The 21,807-nt window shown below is 37.8% G+C and overlaps 1 protein-coding gene across 4 annotated transcripts; it reads left to right on the forward strand.

Moving 5' to 3' along the window:
• The first annotated feature begins 1,876 nt into the window (after positions 1-1,876).
• Positions 1,877-21,412, forward strand: itgae.2 (integrin, alpha E, tandem duplicate 2). Of its 4 annotated transcripts, none has more exons than XM_042063786.1 (31): positions 1,877-2,061; positions 2,445-2,547; positions 2,629-2,702; positions 2,783-2,880; positions 9,694-9,802; positions 10,181-10,273; positions 11,658-11,779; positions 12,086-12,237; positions 12,611-12,764; positions 12,868-13,024; positions 13,127-13,194; positions 13,360-13,516; positions 13,597-13,733; positions 14,807-14,950; positions 15,111-15,329; positions 15,435-15,565; positions 15,738-15,877; positions 16,018-16,166; positions 16,329-16,439; positions 16,567-16,637; positions 16,751-16,886; positions 16,981-17,076; positions 17,208-17,287; positions 17,401-17,481; positions 18,109-18,178; positions 18,253-18,354; positions 18,468-18,503; positions 18,592-18,672; positions 18,924-19,013; positions 19,107-19,217; positions 20,685-21,412. In XM_042063786.1, exons 1-31 carry the CDS (start codon positions 2,034-2,036, stop codon positions 20,724-20,726), a joined length of 3,342 nt encoding a protein of 1,113 aa, XP_041919720.1. In that variant the 5' UTR covers positions 1,877-2,033; the 3' UTR covers positions 20,727-21,412. The 4 variants fall into 4 exon arrangements, with proteins under 4 accessions (XP_041919720.1, XP_041919722.1, XP_041919721.1 ...); XM_042063788.1 differs by having other exon boundaries at positions 16,021-16,166; XM_042063787.1 differs by having other exon boundaries at positions 15,114-15,329.
• The last annotated feature ends 395 nt before the right edge of the window (positions 21,413-21,807 follow it).

The raw sequence follows: 21,807 nt of genomic DNA on the forward strand, positions 1-21,807 counted from the left end.
GTATACAAATACAATATCATAGTCCATATTACGCAGCTAGGTTACTATGGGTCTTAGAGAGTGCTTACTGAAATGTAGCAGACACTTAATTTTGGTAGAGAGGACCACAGGAAATCAGAAGACCAATAAGAGCATAATTAGAAAGCCATTTGGGTCAGTCAGGGAGAGGCTTGAGAGGATGGATGTGGATCTGTATCAGGGCCAGGAGTCTGATGAACATAGTGATGTTTTATAGAAAGGGGATGAGAAAGCCAAGCAGATTGATTAATCTGTGCCAAATATCTCATCTTTGTATGCCTATCTGCATTGAATAAATAACATAGCATAGCCTACTTTAATATTCTAATTCAATCAAAAACAAAATAAGTAATAATAAGCCATACTATAAACTTCATTGCATCCACACAAACACCATCAGCAAAAACAGTCAAATGTGAAGAATGGGAAATTGTTGTTGTTTTCGTCATTTATCATATTTCAACAGTATACCATATGTCATTAATCTGCGTGGCTTATCATATATTCAGGTCATATTCATCTGTAAGTTCAGTTAAAGGTTCATAACTCAACATGCCAAGTGGGTCTGAAGAGTTGTAGGAACAGCTTGCCAAGGTCAGGGTGACCTCAGCCTACCAACTGATTGGAATTGATAAATGATAACTTAATAAATGATACAAGTGTTTATTAAACAATTTAGAAGAAGGGGTGGCTATGTATAGTCTGGTTAAAACCTCTTAGTATCTCACTGAAAGCAGATAGGTGGGCGTGTCCTGGCTCATGCAGTTAGGCTCATACGTTTTTGAACCCATGCTAAAGTTGACTAAAAAGAGGAATATAAAATCATCTTTTGGAAATTGATCTTAATGCCTTAAGTAAAAACATGAGGAAATATCCAACCTTTAAGGACACCACTTTTCTTTGCGAATGAATAATGTATCATACATAAATAAATGTTCTTCCTTAAAATACAGGGATCAGTATTCACACTATGTTAAATTCCCATAGAGGCAGTCAGATTTTTATTTTTAAATGCCAGTTTTTTCATGGATCCAGGATACTATGCTGATAAAGTTCCTTTGGCCTTTGGGATTAAAATAGCCCCACATCATCACATACCCTTCACCATACCTATAGGTTTGGCATGGTGTTATTTCAGTTACCCTATAGCTGGTTTGATTTGCATTGAGCTCAATGAGATCAAAAGTTCCAAAAAAACCTGTGCTGAATGGCTGTATCGCTGGAGGGTGGGATGTATTTCTGGATGCTGGAGGGCGTAAGTAACTCATTGGCTACTGACCAAGTGATTGGAAGTTTTCAGTCCCAAAACTCCTATAATCCAGAAACTGGCATGGAGAAGCAAGGACTACGCTGTGGGCTGTGTGTGTGAAAGTGTCCAGGATCTTTGGGGTATAATCAGCCAAATGTCAAATAGCCCTGGTGTGCTGGTGATAGAGTGAAGTAATAATCTCTCTGCTCAAATAAACTCAACACATGAAGAACAGATATAGAAAATTACATTTGTTGACTAAATATATGACCATATCACCACTAAATCATTAAAATACTGACATGGTTGTAAAGAAGTGCACATTTTAAATTGGATGTGACACTCATTTATTCTCTGATACAGCCTAGAGTAGCCTACTGTATGAATAACAGAGTGCAAGAGTGGGAATATATCATGAGAACTTAATGGGAATGTTCACAGAAGCCTTAAATTGTTTTCTAACATCTCTTTCAAAAGTCAAAATCTTCCTATTCCTCCTGTTCATTTTTATAAAACTATGCCATCAACTGACTAGAGACTAGAACCATTGTCATTGCTTCAATTCATTCGCCCTTTTGTTTGGTCATGCTTTTCATTTCAGACTATACTTCACATCGTTCCACATTCAGTGCAGTGGCACGCAGGTTCTGAGGAAGCATCTCACAGTATGAGACATCGGCTCTGCTGATTACCGACAGGCATGCAGAAGGAAATGCTGTTCACTGTGGATTTTAGGTGACGCAGAGTTTAGAGAGCTGCCAGGAACATGAAAACTGTGTTTCTATTACTGACGGGTAAGCTTTTTGAAATTAGTCTACATATTAGCCAGTTTTATACACCAAAGTTTTATACACCACATACAGTTTAAACTGTGTTTTAAAATTTCTTAGCCTACATGAAGCAGATTGAGTTTTGATTTTAGCTGGGAGAGCAGGAGGGAAGGTTAACACAATGAGACATAAGATTTATGATTATTGTGAGTCCTAGTCAGTTATGTTGTGTTTGCTTCACAGCAACTAGTAAACTTTCTTTCGCTCTCGAGATTGAGAAATGTATGGCTAGATTGGGTTAGGCTTCTGTTACATCATTTATAAGTAGACTAATACATTAACAATTCTATCCAACTTATTGTTTGACATTTGTATTTGTATTAACATAACATGCTCTGCCCTGCCAGCCCTTGTCACAACAGCCGGATTCAACATCTTAAAAGATGCCGTGGTTGTTATTAATGAAGGGGAACCCCTTTTCGGACAAGAGACTATTCAATCCAAAAATGGGTATGAAGGCTTCAATTGATACACAAATGCTGTCAGACTGTACACAAAGTTTATTCCATAACATCTATTTTCCTTCTATAGGATTCTTGTTACTTCCCCCACATCTGGGAAATTGTTCAGATGTGAACTTAATGGGAATTGCACAGTTGTCACAGGTAGGGTATATTTTCTGTTTGAGTATAGTTCTTGTATTTATTTTAAAAAGAAACAATTTCTCAGAGCTTATCTTTATTAGAGCTTATCTTTATTGCAGAAGATACAGCAAAGGGTCTAAGACCCATCCAATCAGCCTCTAGCATGTTGACTGGACAAACAGAAGAGGAGCAGCACTTGGTAAGTTAAATGACTTTAGGGCTAATTCTGTGAATACTAAATGGTTAACAAAAGTATCTGTGAGTTGCACATTAGCTTTTTTTTTAACACGCATGCACTTCCTTAGGAAATTTTCTTGTGGCCTGACATCTTCTATGTACGAGTCCTCTTCAGATACATTTTAAAAATGATCTCTGGCTAGATTATTGTTGAGATGGTAGTGTATGAAAAATGAGAAGTATTCTGGTGCACATCACAGACCAGACAGCGTATGTGCTGTCAAGAGCTGTTTCCCCACAAAACCCACAGTTTCCCCTGTTCCCCTGGCGTCAGACAGGAGACTTGTCACTATCTGTCTCACCAAATAAGGAAGCCTGTTTGATGAACAAATAGTCCTGTGAATGTTTATTCTTAATTAACTTTCTCAGTTCTTCATTCGTCATAAATTAAATTTTTGGTCAACGATACCCGGGACACCGAACCACAGGGGCACATGAAATTTGGTGGGTATGTAGCCCCACTAGACTTTTACCCCCCCCGCGCTGGGCCCCCCGAAACCCAAAAAATGCAGTTTTTCCTAAATAACTACCTGAACCGTGGCACCGAGGATGAAGAAATTTTTATGGTATGTTGGTCTCAAGGGCCCACATCAACCTAGCCCATAATCACTCATTTGTGATTTGCATCCCCCCGGTAAAAAATGAAAATGCAATATCATTCTGCTTTAATCGCCCCTCTTTTCAGTTAAGATGTTCAGAACTGCACCAAATTTTATATGTATGATTAACCTGACATTCTCTGGGGGTATGCCAAGTTTCGTAGAATTTCATCCATGGGGGGGGGGGGGGGTCTAAAAAAATTAAGTTATGTGTACATTTAGTGACTGTACACTCATTGGCCTGTAGATGGTGGTGCACACATATACACACGCACACACACACACAGGCACGCAGGCACGCACATACCATCAGTATCGGTAATTACAATGGCCGATACATAATTACAAATTCAGTAGGATTAAAGGAAAACCAAATATTCATCATAATAATTTGGCTGCATTTCCAGTATTGGCGTCACCTAGTCGTTTGTCCACCAGATGGCGCATCGTTGCAGTGAGACGTAATTTTGTTGGAAGTTAATCTAAAGTGGTTTGGAAAGACACTAGCCAAGACTGTAGTTTACCGCAGATAACGTCTAATAAGGGTAGGGTGATTTCTGCATGACATGTAATTCCCATTTTTTCTTGAAGCCGAAATAAATCTGAGAATGTTTATCGGACATGCTTGGTTTTTACTGCAGGTAGGCTACGTTAATCTTAAATTATATCAATAGCCTAGAGTAGGTAAAATAATGTTACCGTTAGCATTGGTTGAGTGATGGAGGCCAATTTGATTATTGATGTATTTGTAGAAAACCATAAATGCGGTTATAGGCTACCAAGAAAATTGATAACAGCACTAATTGCATCTTTCGACTGTCATCTCATTCGCTTATGACTAGAAAACCATCACGTAGAGAAGTGTTGTGGCTACCTCACTTAGCTCCTGTTAGTAGCCACTAACAGGAGCTAAGTGAGTTAGCCACAACACGTTCGCTATGTGATGGTTTTCTAATGGAAAATATATAGGCTACCTGAAAGATAACCTGTCTATGATGCATCCTAAACACCGGACTGGGACATTTACTGCTAGCTCAAAGTCTCAAAAAGCATCTGAGTCAACGTTCATTCCCAAACACCCATATAGGCTACTTCAATCCTCTATTTTCAAAGGTGATTCAAGTAAGGAAGAGCATGGCTCAATGTAAAGTAACTAGGACTGAAACTACATAAATTCGTCAAAGTGAATAATTTGTGTCAACTCGCCGCAATGTAGATTTATTGCACCCGTGATCTACATCTCCATTTTAACCAAATGTTTTAGAGCGGACGTTGAGAGATGTATCCAGGGCATGCAGGGCTGTACCTACACATATTTGTTGCACGTGCTATGGTTACCTATGGCCACAGACCTTGAGCTACTGTACAGTGGGTTGGGTTCCATTTAGAAGTGTCGCTTTCCGTGATTCACACAGCTGCGTGAAATGTATTAGGCTACTACTGATATGCAAAACTATTAACTTTTCGCCAAGAGGTGGCAGTTTAGGTCCGCTTGATACTGTAAGCCATTGGTTCCCAAAGGAGAATTTATTTGGGTCGCCAGCATAGCCTAGTGACAATTTATGTTGTGTTAATCTATCTTCTATCTGGCGCCTACCATGGACTAGGCTGGGTGAACTCAGGCCATCCTTAAAAATATTTGTGTTTGCAGTAACAGCCAAAAAAAATTAAAAATGGGTCGGTAGGTAGGTCAATATTTTTTTTTTTCAAGATTCAAAGTAAAAAAAAAAGTACAATTTTGGTCATGGTGATTACGTAGGAATGAATATACACAAATGTGTATATCGTGACGTAACTGACTGGGTCTTCAACCCGTGCCTTCAGGCGCACCTTGCAAACCTCATTCTGATGCAGGTTATATAGACCAGCCTTTCTCAAACGTCTTTGACCTGAGGCCCGGTTATGGCAGACTTTTGGGTCATAAGGCTCATCTACATGTACCCAGAAAGAAGGCTACAATAGCTCTTGGCCACGTTATATTGAAATTTGACTATACAATACTCAATGCTATACAGTGTATTATACAGTCTCTGCTCTGTTTCTAAGGAAGTTCCAAAAAACAACGTCGTTCTATTAAGTTTCGTTAAATAAATAAATAGCCTTCCAACAGGTTGAAACGGAGCTTTGATACCAACGTTATCGATTAGTTTCAGTTTCTCTCGCGCAGACGCGCATTGAATGAATGCTCATACCAACACTTAATTGTAGGGCTCCATGTTTAATGACATCGATAGCAGAAACGTTTGTTTTCTTTTTTCGTCGATCCGCGGTTTCTTGATCAACTGCGCAGCAAATTATCAGATGAAGCACCGGGCCTAATTTCACTCCACGACTCCGCGGACCAGCAGTCTCCATGTTGCGGACCCATATTTTGAGAAATGCTGAATAGACCACAACCAATTTCAATACTCCGACACGGTCACCGTTAGACTAGGGGGAGAAGGGATGAGAAAAGATCTGGCCACAGTTCTTCCAGAACTTCGTGCCAAGTAAAAGCGTTATCAGTTTGTGTGAATGAAACGACGCGTAGGCCATAGTGTGACATGCGTAAAACCAATGGTGTAGAGATGACGCCACAGGTTGTTTTTTTTAAGTGAGCCACGTTTGCATGTAGGCAATTTATATTCACAATACTTGGGCCTACTAAAAGAAATATTATTTTATTGCATTTGTATTTGTTGTTTAGAGTAAAAAAAACAATCGGTCGGTATTAACGCAAGTTTACAACCGGCAAGTCGGTCGGACTAAAAGGGGAAAAAAATAAATATTTGGGTCGGTTCTAAATTGATTCGGTCGGTCGGGTTACGGCAAACGAAAATATTTTTAAGGATGGCCTCAGCCTGATCTGCCGGCGATTCCTTTTCGATTTCTTAAAAGATTGAGCTTGGTCTGGCTTTCGCCAGACTAACCATGGACCTCATAGTTGCAAAATGCAATTGAACATGAATCAGCATATTATTTGCACAAACAATAACGGACAGTAGCTCTTCAACTTGGCCCGTTAAAATGTGTATTAACAGTCTAGCAACGCATTTCATGAAGGCCCTTTTGGACATGTCAGTTATTTGCACCACTGGGTAAAACAGTATTTTGTTTTAGACTACTGGGGCAGTTCCAGTGTTATGGATGTGACAATTGGACTCATATTGGTAAACAAAATGCCTTAAAGTGGGGGCAAAATTAGTATCAGTGAATTAATTTGCATACATTTTAATATAACCTCTGTCCTCTGAATACTGAGAAATCCTCAAATTGCATATAATCAATTTCATCCTAAGAATACAAGCCATTTTATCAGCGTTATGGATGTGACATGAAATGGACACACTTTTGTGAGAGATTACAGGTTTTCTACAAACTCTGTGAATTTTGAAGGAAACTGCCGAAACTATGATATATGTAGCATGAAGGAGACTTGAATGAACACAAAAAGTGTGTGAAACTATGCGTCATTTTCGTTATGCATTATGTAGGAAAAACTGGCGTTATGGATGTGACGGTTTCACGTTATGGATGTGACGTGTCTGAACCAGTCCTCGACAAACTACATAAAACACATAATTAAGTAGTGAATTTTGATATGAAACAATTGAAATAGTAATCATGAAAAACTAGCAATGAAAGTATTGCTTCCTCAGTGCCCACTAAGATCCACAGGAAGAATCAGGACAACAAGTAATTTAAAATATAAAAAAGGAATTAATTTTTTTCTTTTACCGTCATCAATTTTGGTCAGTGATTCCTGGGCATGCAAACACATGCACACACACACACACACACATAATACACAAACACAGGCACGCATACACACATGCACACACAGACACACTCTTATAAACAAAAGCAAACTCACATATACACACACTCATTTACATGCACATGAGTTGCAGGAGTAGGAGATGGAGACAAATTGACAAGCGTGATTTATTTTTGCGAAGAGAATATGCAGGACTGAGAGGCGGTCATATTTTATACCGCTATGCGGTACATCTAGTTTATTGCTGCCGTTACTCCTGTTACTCTGTGGGTATTAGCAGAGACTTTCTAATGTGGAGACACAGCACTTAAAAAGTACTCCATAGAAATGCATGGGGCTAGTTTGTCACGCCAATATGGCCGTTGTCTACACATATCCCACCCCTTCCTCGGCAAAACGTCGACATGTGAATACATTGAGCCAATCATGTGGTGTGATGTGAAGACATCGTGCCAATCATGTGTTGTGATCTCGCCGCTGGAGCAAGATTGGTGTCGTGAAGCCTTGCGCACGCGCATTTCTGCTGAATAGGATGCCCGACGAGTGCCCATAAAGCGCTGTCATATGGCCGCCGAGTGGAGGGACTTGCCTAAAAGGACTTTGGTATTAGTTACAGAGGACCTGACACTTCAAATGCTGGCATATCGCGTCATTTAAAATGAAACTGTGTTAAGCAGACGTGAACGGCAGGCTGAACAGATCTGCAACAGAAGGAGGTTGCTATGTTAACTCCAGCTGCAAAGTCAGCCATCTTCACCAGCTAACACGATAATCCAGTTACTGTACAACAACAGTATGACAGTTACGGGAAGATAATCGCTCAGATTTTCAGATTTTTATTAGGCCACTTGAAAATAGGCTATGGCTAGGCTAGTCACTGGAGGTATTTTAATATTATGTTTGTTTTGCTAATGCTTAGGCGAGGCCTCCCTGTGGTTTTGATCAACCTAATAATCTTTGAAATGTCAATTGTAAACACTAAGGTGAAATGCATTGAAACTGACATGCCACCAGAACAGACGTTTTATTGGCTTTGAGGTATAATAAAGTCTCCAGTCTTGTAAATTTACATAATGTAACATCCATAACGTCACATCCATAACACACCATTAAAGGTTTTAAAAGTAAGAAAGGGGCACAATTTGGTCATCACACTTTACATTGATAGACAGTGTACAGTGACAATGTCCATTCACAGACACTATGGACATTGTCGCATCAACACTGTATGTGTAGCATAAACTTTTCCTATAAAACGTTATGGATGTGACATGGCCATGGAACTTGCTGACTTAAAAACAAAAGCCTTACAAATGTAAGGAGTTGTGCTCTTAAAGGCAAGCTGAGCATAGACATTGCTCTACCATTCCCTTGTCAATGTGGAATTTGTCAAATGACACAATTTGTTTGAACCTTGGGTCCATTTATCCACTTTTTAAATATGTATAATATTACCATGTGAAAAATGTTGTTTCTGGTATGGTTGCACACCATATTTATGATGTGAAAAGAGTGTCATGCTCCATCAAATTCAATCAGATCAGTTACAAACAATAAAATATAGACCTAAATGAAGATTTTAACAACAGTTCTATTTGCGTATGCACAACTTTTTTTTTCCATGGTAAGGATGACCTTTGCATGGAATTGCCCACTGGTATTTAATTTGTGCATTGACAATAAAGCTGAATATCATATGAACTAGATGACTAAACTTATGCATATAGAAGAAGAAACATTCACAAAAATCCATGACATGACCTCTCTTCTTGATAGCTGTTGAAAACTGCATGGAACTGACAGGGATTGTTTTGTTTAATAATAAATAAATAAATACATTATGCTGCTACCTTCTGCTTTTCCCAAATACAATGTAGCCTACAGGTGTACCTTTCATCAGTCCAGTTGCAATGGATGGACTGTGATGAACTGCCCTACTTGTGATTGATTGTTTAGATATTCTAAAGGTTTATAACAATGCTACACATTTTTTGGCAAGTGCTACAAATCTATTCACCTTTGCAGCGCCGGTAGGCTACTTTGTGTGCGGCCTGCAAACACACATTCCAAACAAGCATACACAAAAGTTTCAAGAGTGGGGGATGGAGTAGAAGATGGAGACAAATTCATTAATATGATTTATTTTCGCGGAATGGATGTACAGGACTGAGCGGCGGTCATATTTTGTACCGCTATGCGGTACATCTAGTATTTACTTTGCCATTATGTCCATTTATCATACAACTATGTCTCAACAGAAATAAAGTAGATATAGTCTTCATACATAAAGTGTATTACTCTGTGTCGCAATGCATCCTCTCTAAAAGATTAATAGAAGCATCTGTGAAGCACTGCAGGTGCTGTTACACCCACCTCTGCATTTATAGCCCCATGCCTCTTCACCTTCTATTCCCTTCAGGTTTGTCAGCAGATAAAAACCAAAGTCAGAGTAAAAGAAGAGTTAAATGGTCGATGTCTGTATCAGGTTTCTTCAAGCCAGAAAGAGATAATTGATCCTGCTGAAGAAGGTATGACCGCTCCAAATCAATTGGGGCCTTAAACTGTTAATTGGGAAATATGTGATGCAAGGCATAGTGGTATGCACTTGTAGTCATGAATAATACATATTTGAGACAAAATACTACTAATTAATACCTGATCAATCCTATTATTCATAGTGATAAATTAAGTTTTAATCAAAGCAATGTACATAGTGTTTTCAAAATTGATGGTTTATTTCACTATACCCCAGAGAGCTTTGGAAAGTTTCTACGATGTGTGAAAAAGAAAACAATGTGTGAAAAGAAAAATAACAAATCTTGCACATATATTTAAAAAGGTTATAATCCCCATGTTCAGAATGTATATACAGTATGTTGCATTTCTGTTGTATTTTCACTTTTCAGCAAATAACATAGCAATAGCAAATAACACCAACAAGAACAACAACAACAACAACAACAACAACAACAACAATGACGACGACGACGAGGATGAAGGTAATGTATGTTTTCTTGACAGTTGATGTTTATTATTAGTAACTAATACAGTGTATCATTTATATCTTAATAATTGCAACTATAACATAATAGTTCAGGAATTTTTGTATGCGGTTTAGTGACAGGTAAGTTAAAGGAACAACATTTTGGGAAATTACTGTAGCTTATTCACCATCTCCCCCAGAGTTAGATAAGATGACATCTACCCTTCTCGTCTCTGTGTGTGCAGTAACTCAGTCTGAAGCAGAGCGCATAGCTTGTTGAGATGGACAGTTCCAACTAGCCTATCTCCCAAAGTGACAAAACAACTTTGTTCTTAATTAGGGCCCGAGCACCGAAGGGCGCAAGGTCCTATTGTTTCTGTAAGGATTATTATTATTATTATTATAGTTGGGAATATTCTGCCGTGCTTTGCCATTTTTAAGGTGGCTTCCATGGGCAAAAACTCATGAAATTTGGCACACACAACAGGTGTCTGATAAAGCTGTCATAGACTATGTCATTGAGTCTTGTGGTCATAACAACTCTTAGGGATATGGATCTCCCTAAGACGAATATAAGGGGGGGGTGGGTCATACCCCCCAAGGAGGTAGGCTGAAAGGAGTTTTTAGGATAACTTGTCAATTGTCGCACTCCATATCACAAAATGTATGTCATAAATTGATTACTTGGAAGTAAGTCAGTAAGTAATTTCGATGCATAAAACTTACAAGAACAAGCACACATCAGATATGTGCATTAGAAAAATGCACCACACGCATTGTTGGATTCCGAAATGTCACGGGTCGCAGACCACAGGTGCAGGCTGCCCCCATTTTGTTTGTTTCCAGTTCAGAGAGCCAGGACCCTCTATGAAGACAGTGTTTTTTACAGAGTATACTCAGAGATGGAGAGCTAGGGGATTGTGAGGAGATATTTGCTAAATGTTACAAAAAGTGTTGGGTGTTAGAAATCACTTAACACTGCTTACCTTTAACTCAGAGGAAGCGGTACACCTCCTAATAAGTGCCCCATTGCTTCATTTTGCCAAAAAAAGTCAAAAAGCTCTTCTTTTAGGAGGTCTTTCACTATCTGTGAGCTAACTTGTCATTGAACCATACATTTGAAATACTCCCCACTTCTGATAGAGAACTGTAAAACCTATAACAACATTATTAGATCATTTCTCTCTTAAAGTCTACGATTTCTTAGCTTGGTTATATATCTGGGTTATAAAATCTTAAATGAAGTAGTAATTTGGTATTTAGGTTATTTTTAAAAAATCTGATAGCCCCATTTAGAATAGGCCTATATATAGTAGTATAGCATAGTACCCCTGGCCCGGCATAGTATTTCTTGAGGAGAATAAAGCACAATGGTTCTGTTTTCTCTTTTGAATTCAAAGACCCAGGAACAGAGATTGCCTTTGTTCTGGATGGCTCAGGAAGCATTGATCCTCCTGACTTCGTCAAGGCCAAAGATTTTATAACTCAAGTTATGAAAAATGTCTGGTCACAATGTTTTGATGTAAGTAAAAACAGTGTCATACAACCTTATGGCTCTCATATTGACTATAACACTAACAGTAACAAAAAATGTATGCTGTGTTAGTCATCTCTGAGACGAACGATACATGTAAACCCTGTATTAATGATCAAATTCCTGTCAACCTAACTTGCAACTAACTGTTAGCTAACCTAATTGTAATGTGACATCTCACCTCTCACAAATACCATAACTGTGTAAATTAAATTGCACAGATCTAAAGATTGTTGGGGTCTAGATAGAGGCACTGGGAGATCATTCAATGTATTATTGTTGTTTCCTCATCAGTGCAATTTTGCAGTTGTACAATATGGAAGATTTGTCAGAACTGAGCTTTCACTAAAGGAAAATGATGATGCATCCAAAGCCATTGAAAAGATTCCTAACATCGAGCAAATAGGAAATTACACCATTACAGCGTCAGCCATCAATCATGTTCTGTAAGTAATATAAAACAACTCCTGTTATACTTCGCTACACTATCAGCATTAAGGTCAGGCACTTTTGCCACCTGAGTGCCCATGATAAAGAGGTTGAAGTTTGGCCTGGCATCAATTCTCAGCTCAACTCCTCACCTCTTCTCCCTATTAACTCTAAAATCCCACACAAATAAACAAACAAAAAAAAGATTAGTTTCTAACTCCACATGAAAACATGTTTTCACATTGCTAGTATTTTTTTGTCCCTTAAAAAAAGGAAAAAGCTAAAAAAAAACAAAGATGAAATAGTTCTGAAATCTTATATTTTATAAATGTCTTTGCCTGTATAGACATTTTTGGTGAATGTGACTAACAGAAAAAAAATATTTTTCAGCGAACATGTTTTTGTTCCTGAAAATGGATCAAAACCGAACTCTCAGAAATATATTATTGTGGTGACAGATGGAATTATATTTCTGGACAAAATGAATCTTACAGTTGTTTTGAAGAACCCAAAAATGGAAAACATTACCCGCTTTGCAATTGGGGTGAGTTGATACATCCAAGATTGCACTGTTGATTGTGTCAGTAAACCATAAAGATAAACTAGGCCTACCATTCCAGTGTTATTTTTTATTTTTTTAAATACAGGTTGGACCTGATGTGCTGAACCATTCCGCTGCACTTAAAGAGATGAGAGAGATAGCCTCAGACCCACATGAACAGCATTTTTTTGGAGTTGGTAGCTACACTGGACTGAATACCATTTTGTCAAAATTAAAGAAAGGCATTTTGGGGGGTATTGAGGGTACGAAATCATTTTTGGTATTACACTTTAAAATTCAGCCGATATCTAAAACATTTTTACTTCATTTGTGATAGTTGTTGTTGTTTAAACCTTCTCATGTAGGCACTGCAGGAGTTGGATTCCGTTTTGAATTAGCAGAAGCTGGGTTCAGCTCTCACATTGCCCCTGATGTGAGTTAGAGATGCCTTGCACCATATGCACTGCAGTGAGGTTTTCTTAATTAACAGGAGTGTTTTTTTACATTTATTTAGAAAGTCCACTGAGCTGTAATTCTCGTTCTCATTCTCGTCCATTCACAAAGTACTTATGTCACCTAATCAATAATTGTTTTGCAGAATTCCCTTCTTTTTGGTGCCGTGGGTGCCTTTGACTGGAGTGGTGGATTGATTGTAAAAAATATTGAAACTAGTTCAACAGCGTTTCTAAACGTAACAAACAATGAACCAAAGATTCCAAAGACAGCTGGGAAGGAACAGCGGTTTTCATACTTGGGTAAGAGTTTTACGGTATTGATGATTGAGGTCCTCAGGGTCCTTTTACCAAGACACTTACTCCATCAATGTTGTTTGTAGGTTACAGTGTGACATCTGCACAGAGGTCGGGTAAAACACTCTACCTCTCTGGGGCACCCAGATACAACCTGACAGGAGGAGTTTTTATTTTCAGCGGAGAAACACATGATCTGCAACAGTTACTGCCTGGAGACCAGGTATGACCAAATCTTATGTACATTGATGATATTTCATCATCATGTCACTCTGATGGAGCACTGGTTATTTCCTTGTGTATATGTACTTACTGTATGTTATTAATTTACAGAAAATCGGAAGCGCACATTCATTATTCTCATGAAGTGGGTCAGGGCGTTATGTAATGTGTAAATGTAAATGTAAATGTATTTATATATAGCACATTATCATACACAATGATCATTCAATGTGCTTTACATCTGCTTTTGGCTGTTGAAAAGAGTGTCCATGAAGTGGATAGAAATGGTGTACAATGTACTGGGAGCAAATTGTCCACTGTCTAAATGCCAGCAGTAGACTGACATGGCAAATGTCGTCATTGCTACTCCATATGGGTAGAGTGAAGAGTAACTTATTTTTCCAAGCTATATTTGACATGGGGACAGACAGTAACTGAAGTCAATAGCAGACATATTCCAAAGGTGCTGTACTTTAGTTAAAGGTTAGTTGGAGTTGAAAGGCATGTACCGTAGCAGATGAACAAATGCCTTAGGCTGTAAATGACATGCATTTACTCTCCGTCAGCGCATTCTTTACAAAAGATGTGGATACTAAAATACTTCCTGACAGAAAGAGCAAAAAAACATTACAATTAAACTTCTATTAACTTAATGAAATATCTATATGATCGCGGTTTTACAAAAGCCCCGCACCAATACAGTAGGTTACAATTGCACCACAATTAACAAGTTAGATTTTAGGGACTTTGCTTTGCATCAACAACACCCCTTAGCTCTTCTGAAATCCCTGTCACCTACAACCTCCTTGGACTTATTACGCACCTCAGACATCTGATTGCATCGACTGACATCAGTGTTAACAATTATTCACTTCTCCCATGCCATCTTCCAACTGCCACACAGCTTTGCCACATTTGGCATTTTCTTGAAAATTCACTCAATTTATCTCATTTTTTTATCCATTTGTTCTGATATTGGTTATTATTGGAATGCAGAACCAATAATGCCTATTATCTGGAAACACCATTTGTCACAAAAATGTTTGATATATGCATTGTTATTTTGCATTGTAGGTGGGCTCATATTTTGGGTCTGTTCTCTGTGTCCTGAATGTTGACAAATCCGAGATCTCGAAAACAGACTATTTATTAGTTGGAGCTCCATACTTTCACAGAAAGGGAGAAGAGGGAAAGGTTTTTGTGTACAAACTGCATGAGGTAAGTGAACATTGATTGTGTGACTTCATTTCTGTTTCAGTCATTGAATGATTTTTTACAAAATACTCACTGTATACACTTTATAGAGACTTTAACAGTTTCTTTGACATATACAGTACCATGACAGGTTAATAATGATAATGTATTTTGTCTTCTGCAGCAGCATGGGTTTCAAAAGCAGGACTGGGAGTGGTCAGGTGTAACTAAGTATGCCTTTGCTAGATTTGGGTCTGCCATAGCAAACATTGGAGATGTTGATGGGAACGGATACAATGATGTGGCTGTTGGAGCCCCTCTTGAAGAGAGAAATGGAGGGACATCTGGCAGTATCTACATTTACAATGGATTCAGGGGTGGCCTTCGACAGGAGCACTCACAAGTAACTAGGATGTTTTTCGTTGACTGTTTGACCAGTGTGTCATTCATCATGTCCATTCAAATCAGCTGAAAGGTATTAGCTGTGTTGTTTTTCCTCTCCCCCAAGAGAATTTCAGCAGCAGAAATGGGGATGAAGCTGAAATACTTTGGCCAATCTGTGAGCCCCATGGCGGAAGCTGGGCCAAGGAGACAGGAGTATATCAGTGTTGGGAGTGAAGGAAACGTCACTGTGTTAAAGTATGTCAGAACAGAAAAGAGTTATGATTATAGAGAATAGCAAGTCGCAAATCACTCATTCAGAGGCAGAGGCTTGAGATCTTTTTTTTTGTTTCTAATCATGACCTGAACACTAAATGCAGTTGTATATGAGTGACATTTTTCATTTGATCACTTTCAACACTTTCAATAGAACACTTCCTGTGATTGTCTTCAAGCCTACAATCACAGTTGAACCTCCCATGATTAAGCGCTCTCATCAGGCTGAGGACATTCCCAAATTAGAGATTAAACTCCATATCTGTTTATATGCACGAAGTGCAGATTTTGAAGGTAAGAACTTATGTGTACCATATTATTACACGGTATAACTTGATGTACATGTCATATACACACTAATTAAATGATCTTGCTGGGACAGTCATAAATGTTTTTTTTATCATTTCTTAAACATTTCATTGTTTCTGATCTAGAAGTCTCTAGCATTTCTGTTCTATACAACATTGACTTGGACCCTGGTCAAGCCGAGAAGCGTCTTACCTTTCACAAGGCATCAAAACAAGGCAACTTCAGCTTGACTAAAAATATTGCCTGCATCTCCAAAATGAACTTGCATTTTTCGGTAGGCCTTTTTTGGAAAATTAACTCCTATTTACCCCTATGAGAAAGTCTTTTGCGGAAGGGATAGTAGTCAACCAATATTGTTGCAGCTGCAAAGACAAAATGTAAATGATAATCCATTGTTGATTCATGATTAAACTGATTTATTTAATCTTTTACAAAGGGATGCTCTGACTGTTTTTCACCGATCCTAGTCAAGTTTAATTTTAACCTCACCTCAACAACAGCACCTTATGTTCTGGATGCATTTACCCCAACAGAGATATCAAAAGAGGTACATTTGTCATTTTGCATTTGTAAGACTGAAACACTTAACCACAGAACCAATATATTCTTTTTAGGATTAATCAGATTAATACATATTGTAACATGGGAAATATGGTTCATTGTACAATCTGTAGATTACCTTTGAGAGACAGTGTGAACAGGAACTATGTCCAGCAAAGATAAGCCTATCAAATTCACGCCTCAGGTGGGTAAGATGATTTACAGGTTGTTCACATGTCATAACATACGTTTCCATTTTACTTTTTAAAAATTGAAACTCTGTTTTGACTTAAGAATATGATTGTTTTATGATTACAGCAAACAAAAAATCATAATTGGAGACACTCAAGACTTGGACATAACTTTACATCTTACCAATACCGGATATGATTCCTTCAAGACAACGCTGACTTTGACTTATCCCAGCGTCCTTCTCTTTTCCAAGATATTAAAGGTAACAATATTATATTGTTTCATAACAATGAGGAAGACAATTCTGTCAGGGCTGTAAAAGAACCTCAGAATGAGGCAATTTTGATGCATTACAGAAACCAGAGAGAACTTCCTGTGAAAATGCAATCAGTGAAACGTTTTCTGAGCTGAAGTGTAATCTTAGTCACCCAAACTACAGAAGCTCATCTCAGGTATTTGATATTTTTTTACAATGTGTTTGTGATGTTATTCCAACATCTTTCAAATGCACACTTAAATATACGCCACTTAATACACAATTATACACAACTTAAAGAACTCTGCATGTGGTTTATATTTTCAGGCCATTTTGTCCATGTCATGGCAGATTGAGAACATAAAATCATCTCAAAAGACTGCTGATATCAGTGTCATCTTAGCAAAGTCAGTAATGTTTTAGTTCACTATTAGTTTATTCTTCAATATTTCTAAATAAATAGTTCTGTTGTGGATTGATTTCCATAATTCTTAAAAGTCTTTTCCCCCTTCGACTACAGTGAAAATAATGGCTCTCAGATCCTGGATCAAAGGAATTTTACATTTGAAATAGAGAATGCCCTTAGAGTGGGACTTCAGGGGTGAGTGTGACTAAACACTGGGGCATTGAATCAATCAATCAATCAATGTATTGTTTATAGTGCAGTATCACCATGCTGCAACATGGTCTCAATACACTCTCTTTTACCTTTATCTTGGTCATTTTGTTAAGGTTATAGTTACATACTGAATGCTGGGTAAATTTTGTCTGGTGAGCATGGCTGTTCACAGATGATTCTTTAAACCCTCCTCACTATGATTTTATGATCACACAAGTAGAACCTCAGTTTGGCATAGGCTGTTGAAAAGAGTGTGGATAGAAATGGTGTACAATGTACTGGAAGCAAATTGCCCTAAATGTTTTCTAAATGTCAGCAGTAGACTGACGAGGCAAATTTTATTTGACGATTTGCTTTTTTATGCATTCCTGCAATCAGCCTTTTGTGTTATGTTGCACTTTACTTAATAAACTATACTAAATTACTTTGGATAAAAGCACCTGCCAAATAATCTAAATGTACATCATTAATACTATGTTTATGTTTATGTTTATGGTATTTGACAAACACTTTTGTCCAAAGCGACTTACAGTATTTGGGCAAGTATTGAGGCACTGACGTATCATTTTTAATCTCAGTATTGGTATCTGTTATTCTACTTGCATGCAGAAAATCTGAACCCACTTCACTGAAGAATGAGGAGGAGACGGTCACTAAACCATTGAAAATCATATTTCAGGTACAGTAGAATGCTAACTGTTTTGAGAAATTGTCTATCGTAAGAAAGGTATGAAACACTGATTTCCTTTCCAGCCTGAAGGTGAGAACAAACATGATGCCCCTTTAAATATTACCATCACCATAAAATTGGAGACAACTCACACCAAGGTGTCTATCAAAAGGAGTTCCCCAGAGGTACCATCATGATATATTTTCTTAGTTTGTTCTGATACTATATTAATCAATATTCAGTTGATTAAGAATTATCAGTAATAAACAATAACTTTGACTGTGTCCATGTTTTTCAGAGTGGGTGTGTCTTCCCATATGAAGGTGAAATCGAAGTAAGAAACTAAATCAGTCTTGAAATAACTGAAACATTTGAAGTTAATAAATGGTGTGGCATTACATGTGTGTTTTTTTCTCCTCCAGGGAGAGTACCAGATGCACTGCGTTCAGACAAACCTCACAAAAATTATCATCAGCATGGACGTGCATATCTTTAAAACACAGGTTGGAGTTTAAATGGGTTGAATGTAGAGAACTGCAACACATCTAAATAATTACATTTTTTTACATCTAAATGTATGAATGTATGTATAATTCTAAATGTAAATAATGTAACATATATATAAAAATACATGACTGTATTTTGCCTTTTAAGGAAAGGTTACAGACATGGGAGTCACAAATAACATGTAATGATTCAGTCAAAAACATTTCTTTACCTTTTCTTTGTACTTTAAACTTATTCTTTAAAACAGGAGCATGATGAAAAGATTGTAGTCAAAGGAGAGCTGGGCTTTGACCAAAGCACTTTTGTGGCACTGGACAGGAATCGACTGAAGAAGGAGGCAAGTGACCTCACAGTCTCTTCATACAGAAGGGCTGTTGTGTCCCACTACAAATGACCTTGACCTCTGCCCCCCCTTTTCTCTCTCTTAAAGGTGGTGGTCACAGTAAGGAAACTGGCTGTTGTCAAATCAATAGCAACAATCATTGGAGGGTCCATAGGAGGTTTTCTGTTCTTAGCCATTATTATTGTCATCCTTTGGAAGGTAAATAGTAAACCAAACACACACACACACTGGCTTACAGTAAAGATCCATTGGAACATCTATAGGCCTGATGCAGATAATTTGATTTAGTAACAATCGATTGAATTCTATAACGCAGTGTGGTTGCGCAGCACTATAGGCCTAATTGTTTTCAGAGAACATAGATAATTTTCAGGGAACATAGATAGATAGATAGATAGATAGATAGATACTTTATTGATCCCAAGGGGAAATTCAAGGTCTCAGTAGTATACAGACATCACACACAACATGCACTTACAGCAAAAAGGGTAAATATAAGTATATACATATAACAAAACTCCACTGTACAATAGAGACATGTAGAAAATAAGAAAAACTAACAAAACTAAATACTAAATACATGGTGTTTGTTCGTGGAAAAAGTTGCCTCCCTCAATGTGGTGAATACTAGTGTGGTGCTCAATTGATGTGGGGGCAAATTTGATTGGCACGGTCGGGCACAAGGCCTAGTGGCCTCAGTGAGCCTCCTTGACTCGGCTTAGTCAGTGTAGGCTGTAGAAGTCACTCTCTGTAATGAGTGGATAAAATTGGGCAAGAATGGGAATGGGACCCAGGTCATCTGCTTGGAAAGTCTGCAAAGCTAACCACCAATACTGTGGTCACAATGGGGTGTAATCCTATTAATGAACTGATACGGATCCTCAGCAATTTGTGCAAATCTTATCGCCATCAAATTCACGCACATACAGTTGCCCCCAGAATTATTGGCACCTCTGCTAAAGTTGACTAAAAAGAGGAATATAAAATCATCTTTTGGAAATTGATCTTAATGCCTTAAGTAAAAAACTGAGGAAATATCCAACCTTTAAGGACACCAATTTTCTTTGTGAATGAATAATGTATCATAAATAAATAAATGTTCTTCCTTAAAATACAGGGGTCATAAGTATTGGCACCCCATGTTAAATTTCCATAGAGGCAGGCAGATTTTTATTTTTTAAAGGCCAGTTATTTCATGGATCCAGGATACTATGCATCTTGATAAAGTTCCCTTGGCCTTTGAAATTGAAATAGTCCCACATCATCACATATCCTTCACCATACCTAGAGATTGGCATGGTGTTATTTCAGTTAGCCTATTAGCTGGTTTGATGCTCATTGAGCTCAATGCAAATCAAACCAGCTAATAGGCTAACTGAAATAAAACCAAAATAGGGGGATCAGGACATAACCCGGGTCAGACTTGTGGACCTGGTCCTGAATGTGGTATGGGCACTGTAGCCATTGCGCCACAGTGTCTCCCCTATAGCCACTTCTATTAAATTGACCTTGATCCGTCTCACACTATGGGGTCCTTGAATTTTGGGGAAAATGGCCTGGGAAATCCTTGAGAAGTCCTTGAATTTGATGTTAAAGAAGGAGTGGGAACTCTGCCGTCTGCGTACAATATGTGTGACATATATGATTTTCTGTTCTTCTCTTTAGTGTGGGTTTTTTAAAAGGCGCCATCAAGTGGGGCAAGGATAGAACAGCAGCTGAGGGATGTTCGCATGCATGGAGGTGCTTCTCATGGCCTTCTAAGCTGAACTTAGTTGATCTCCAAATCTTTAAAAATGTATTTGTTTTTTCAACTCATATGAATGTTTTTTTAAACCATATTCTTCGATTATTGGAAACTATGATTTAATTATATGTCAACATGATAGTGTCATTTTATATTCATATAACAGTGTATTATAAAAGTGATTGTTTTTCACAGATGTTTTGCCTCTGCTATTATTTTAAATTGCTATTACATTTCTTTTTCAACCGATGAAATGTATTTATTGCTGTTTAACTATACAACACACATTTAAGCTCTGTATTGAAATGTATCAACTCTCTTCATAAAATATGAACTAATTGATAAGCTGTGCTGCTGTATTAGTCCTGCTATATTCTATGTCTTGATGAAACTGATTTCCTTTAATATGGCTATCGGAAGCTGTGCCAACATAAGATTGTTACCATGTTCATAAATGTTTGAATGTTTCAACAATGTTTCAGCTGTACATCAATGTTTTGATTGAATTTAGGCCTATTAATTGACATTAGTTACAGTTGGTAGATGTTTTTATCCTTAAAGTTGAGCTGGTTCTTGAGCATAGGAAATGTCATTACTGATAAATGCTTATTTATGAGCACATGACAATAAACTTGAACTTAAATTTGAACTCCATTGAGAGTGAACTGATCTGTTGGTGGTGCTGGATGCTTATGAATGCAGATATTTGCCCTGTTTTTGTACACTTTTGGGCCTAGTTTTAATAATAGGAGGAAGATGAGACTTTTCTTAAGCCCTGATATAAAGAGTTTTTGTTGCTTTATGTTATCTAAGCGCAAGTCCAAATATCCCTCCTTGCTTACACTCTGAGTGTGAAACGAGAGGGGTCGTATCCTTGACATGTGACGACGCCTCCTTTTATGGAACTCATTGCATTTGAATCTAAGTTTAGCACTTGGCCAGTCAAATCTGTCTTGTGAGTTTGTGTTGTGCTTTGCTATGCTTAACTTAACAGCAGAAACTCAGAGGACAAAACAAATAGCTCAGTACATTACATTTCCAAAT

This window comes from Alosa sapidissima, chromosome 15 (genome assembly GCF_018492685.1).
Source record: "Alosa sapidissima isolate fAloSap1 chromosome 15, fAloSap1.pri, whole genome shotgun sequence".
Classification (NCBI taxonomy): domain Eukaryota; kingdom Metazoa; phylum Chordata; class Actinopteri; order Clupeiformes; family Clupeidae; genus Alosa; species Alosa sapidissima.

Bases quoted from the DNA above. Each gene is read 5' to 3' on its own strand.
- itgae.2 (XM_042063786.1), top strand. From the start codon at position 2,034: ATGAAAACTGTGTTTCTATTACTGACGG. The intron at 16,440-16,566 runs GTACATTTGTCA...TACAATCTGTAG, and splicing joins CAACAGAGATATCAAAAGAG to ATTACCTTTGAGAGACAGTG. The intron at 18,179-18,252 runs GTACAGTAGAAT...TTTCCTTTCCAG, and splicing joins CATTGAAAATCATATTTCAG to CCTGAAGGTGAGAACAAACA.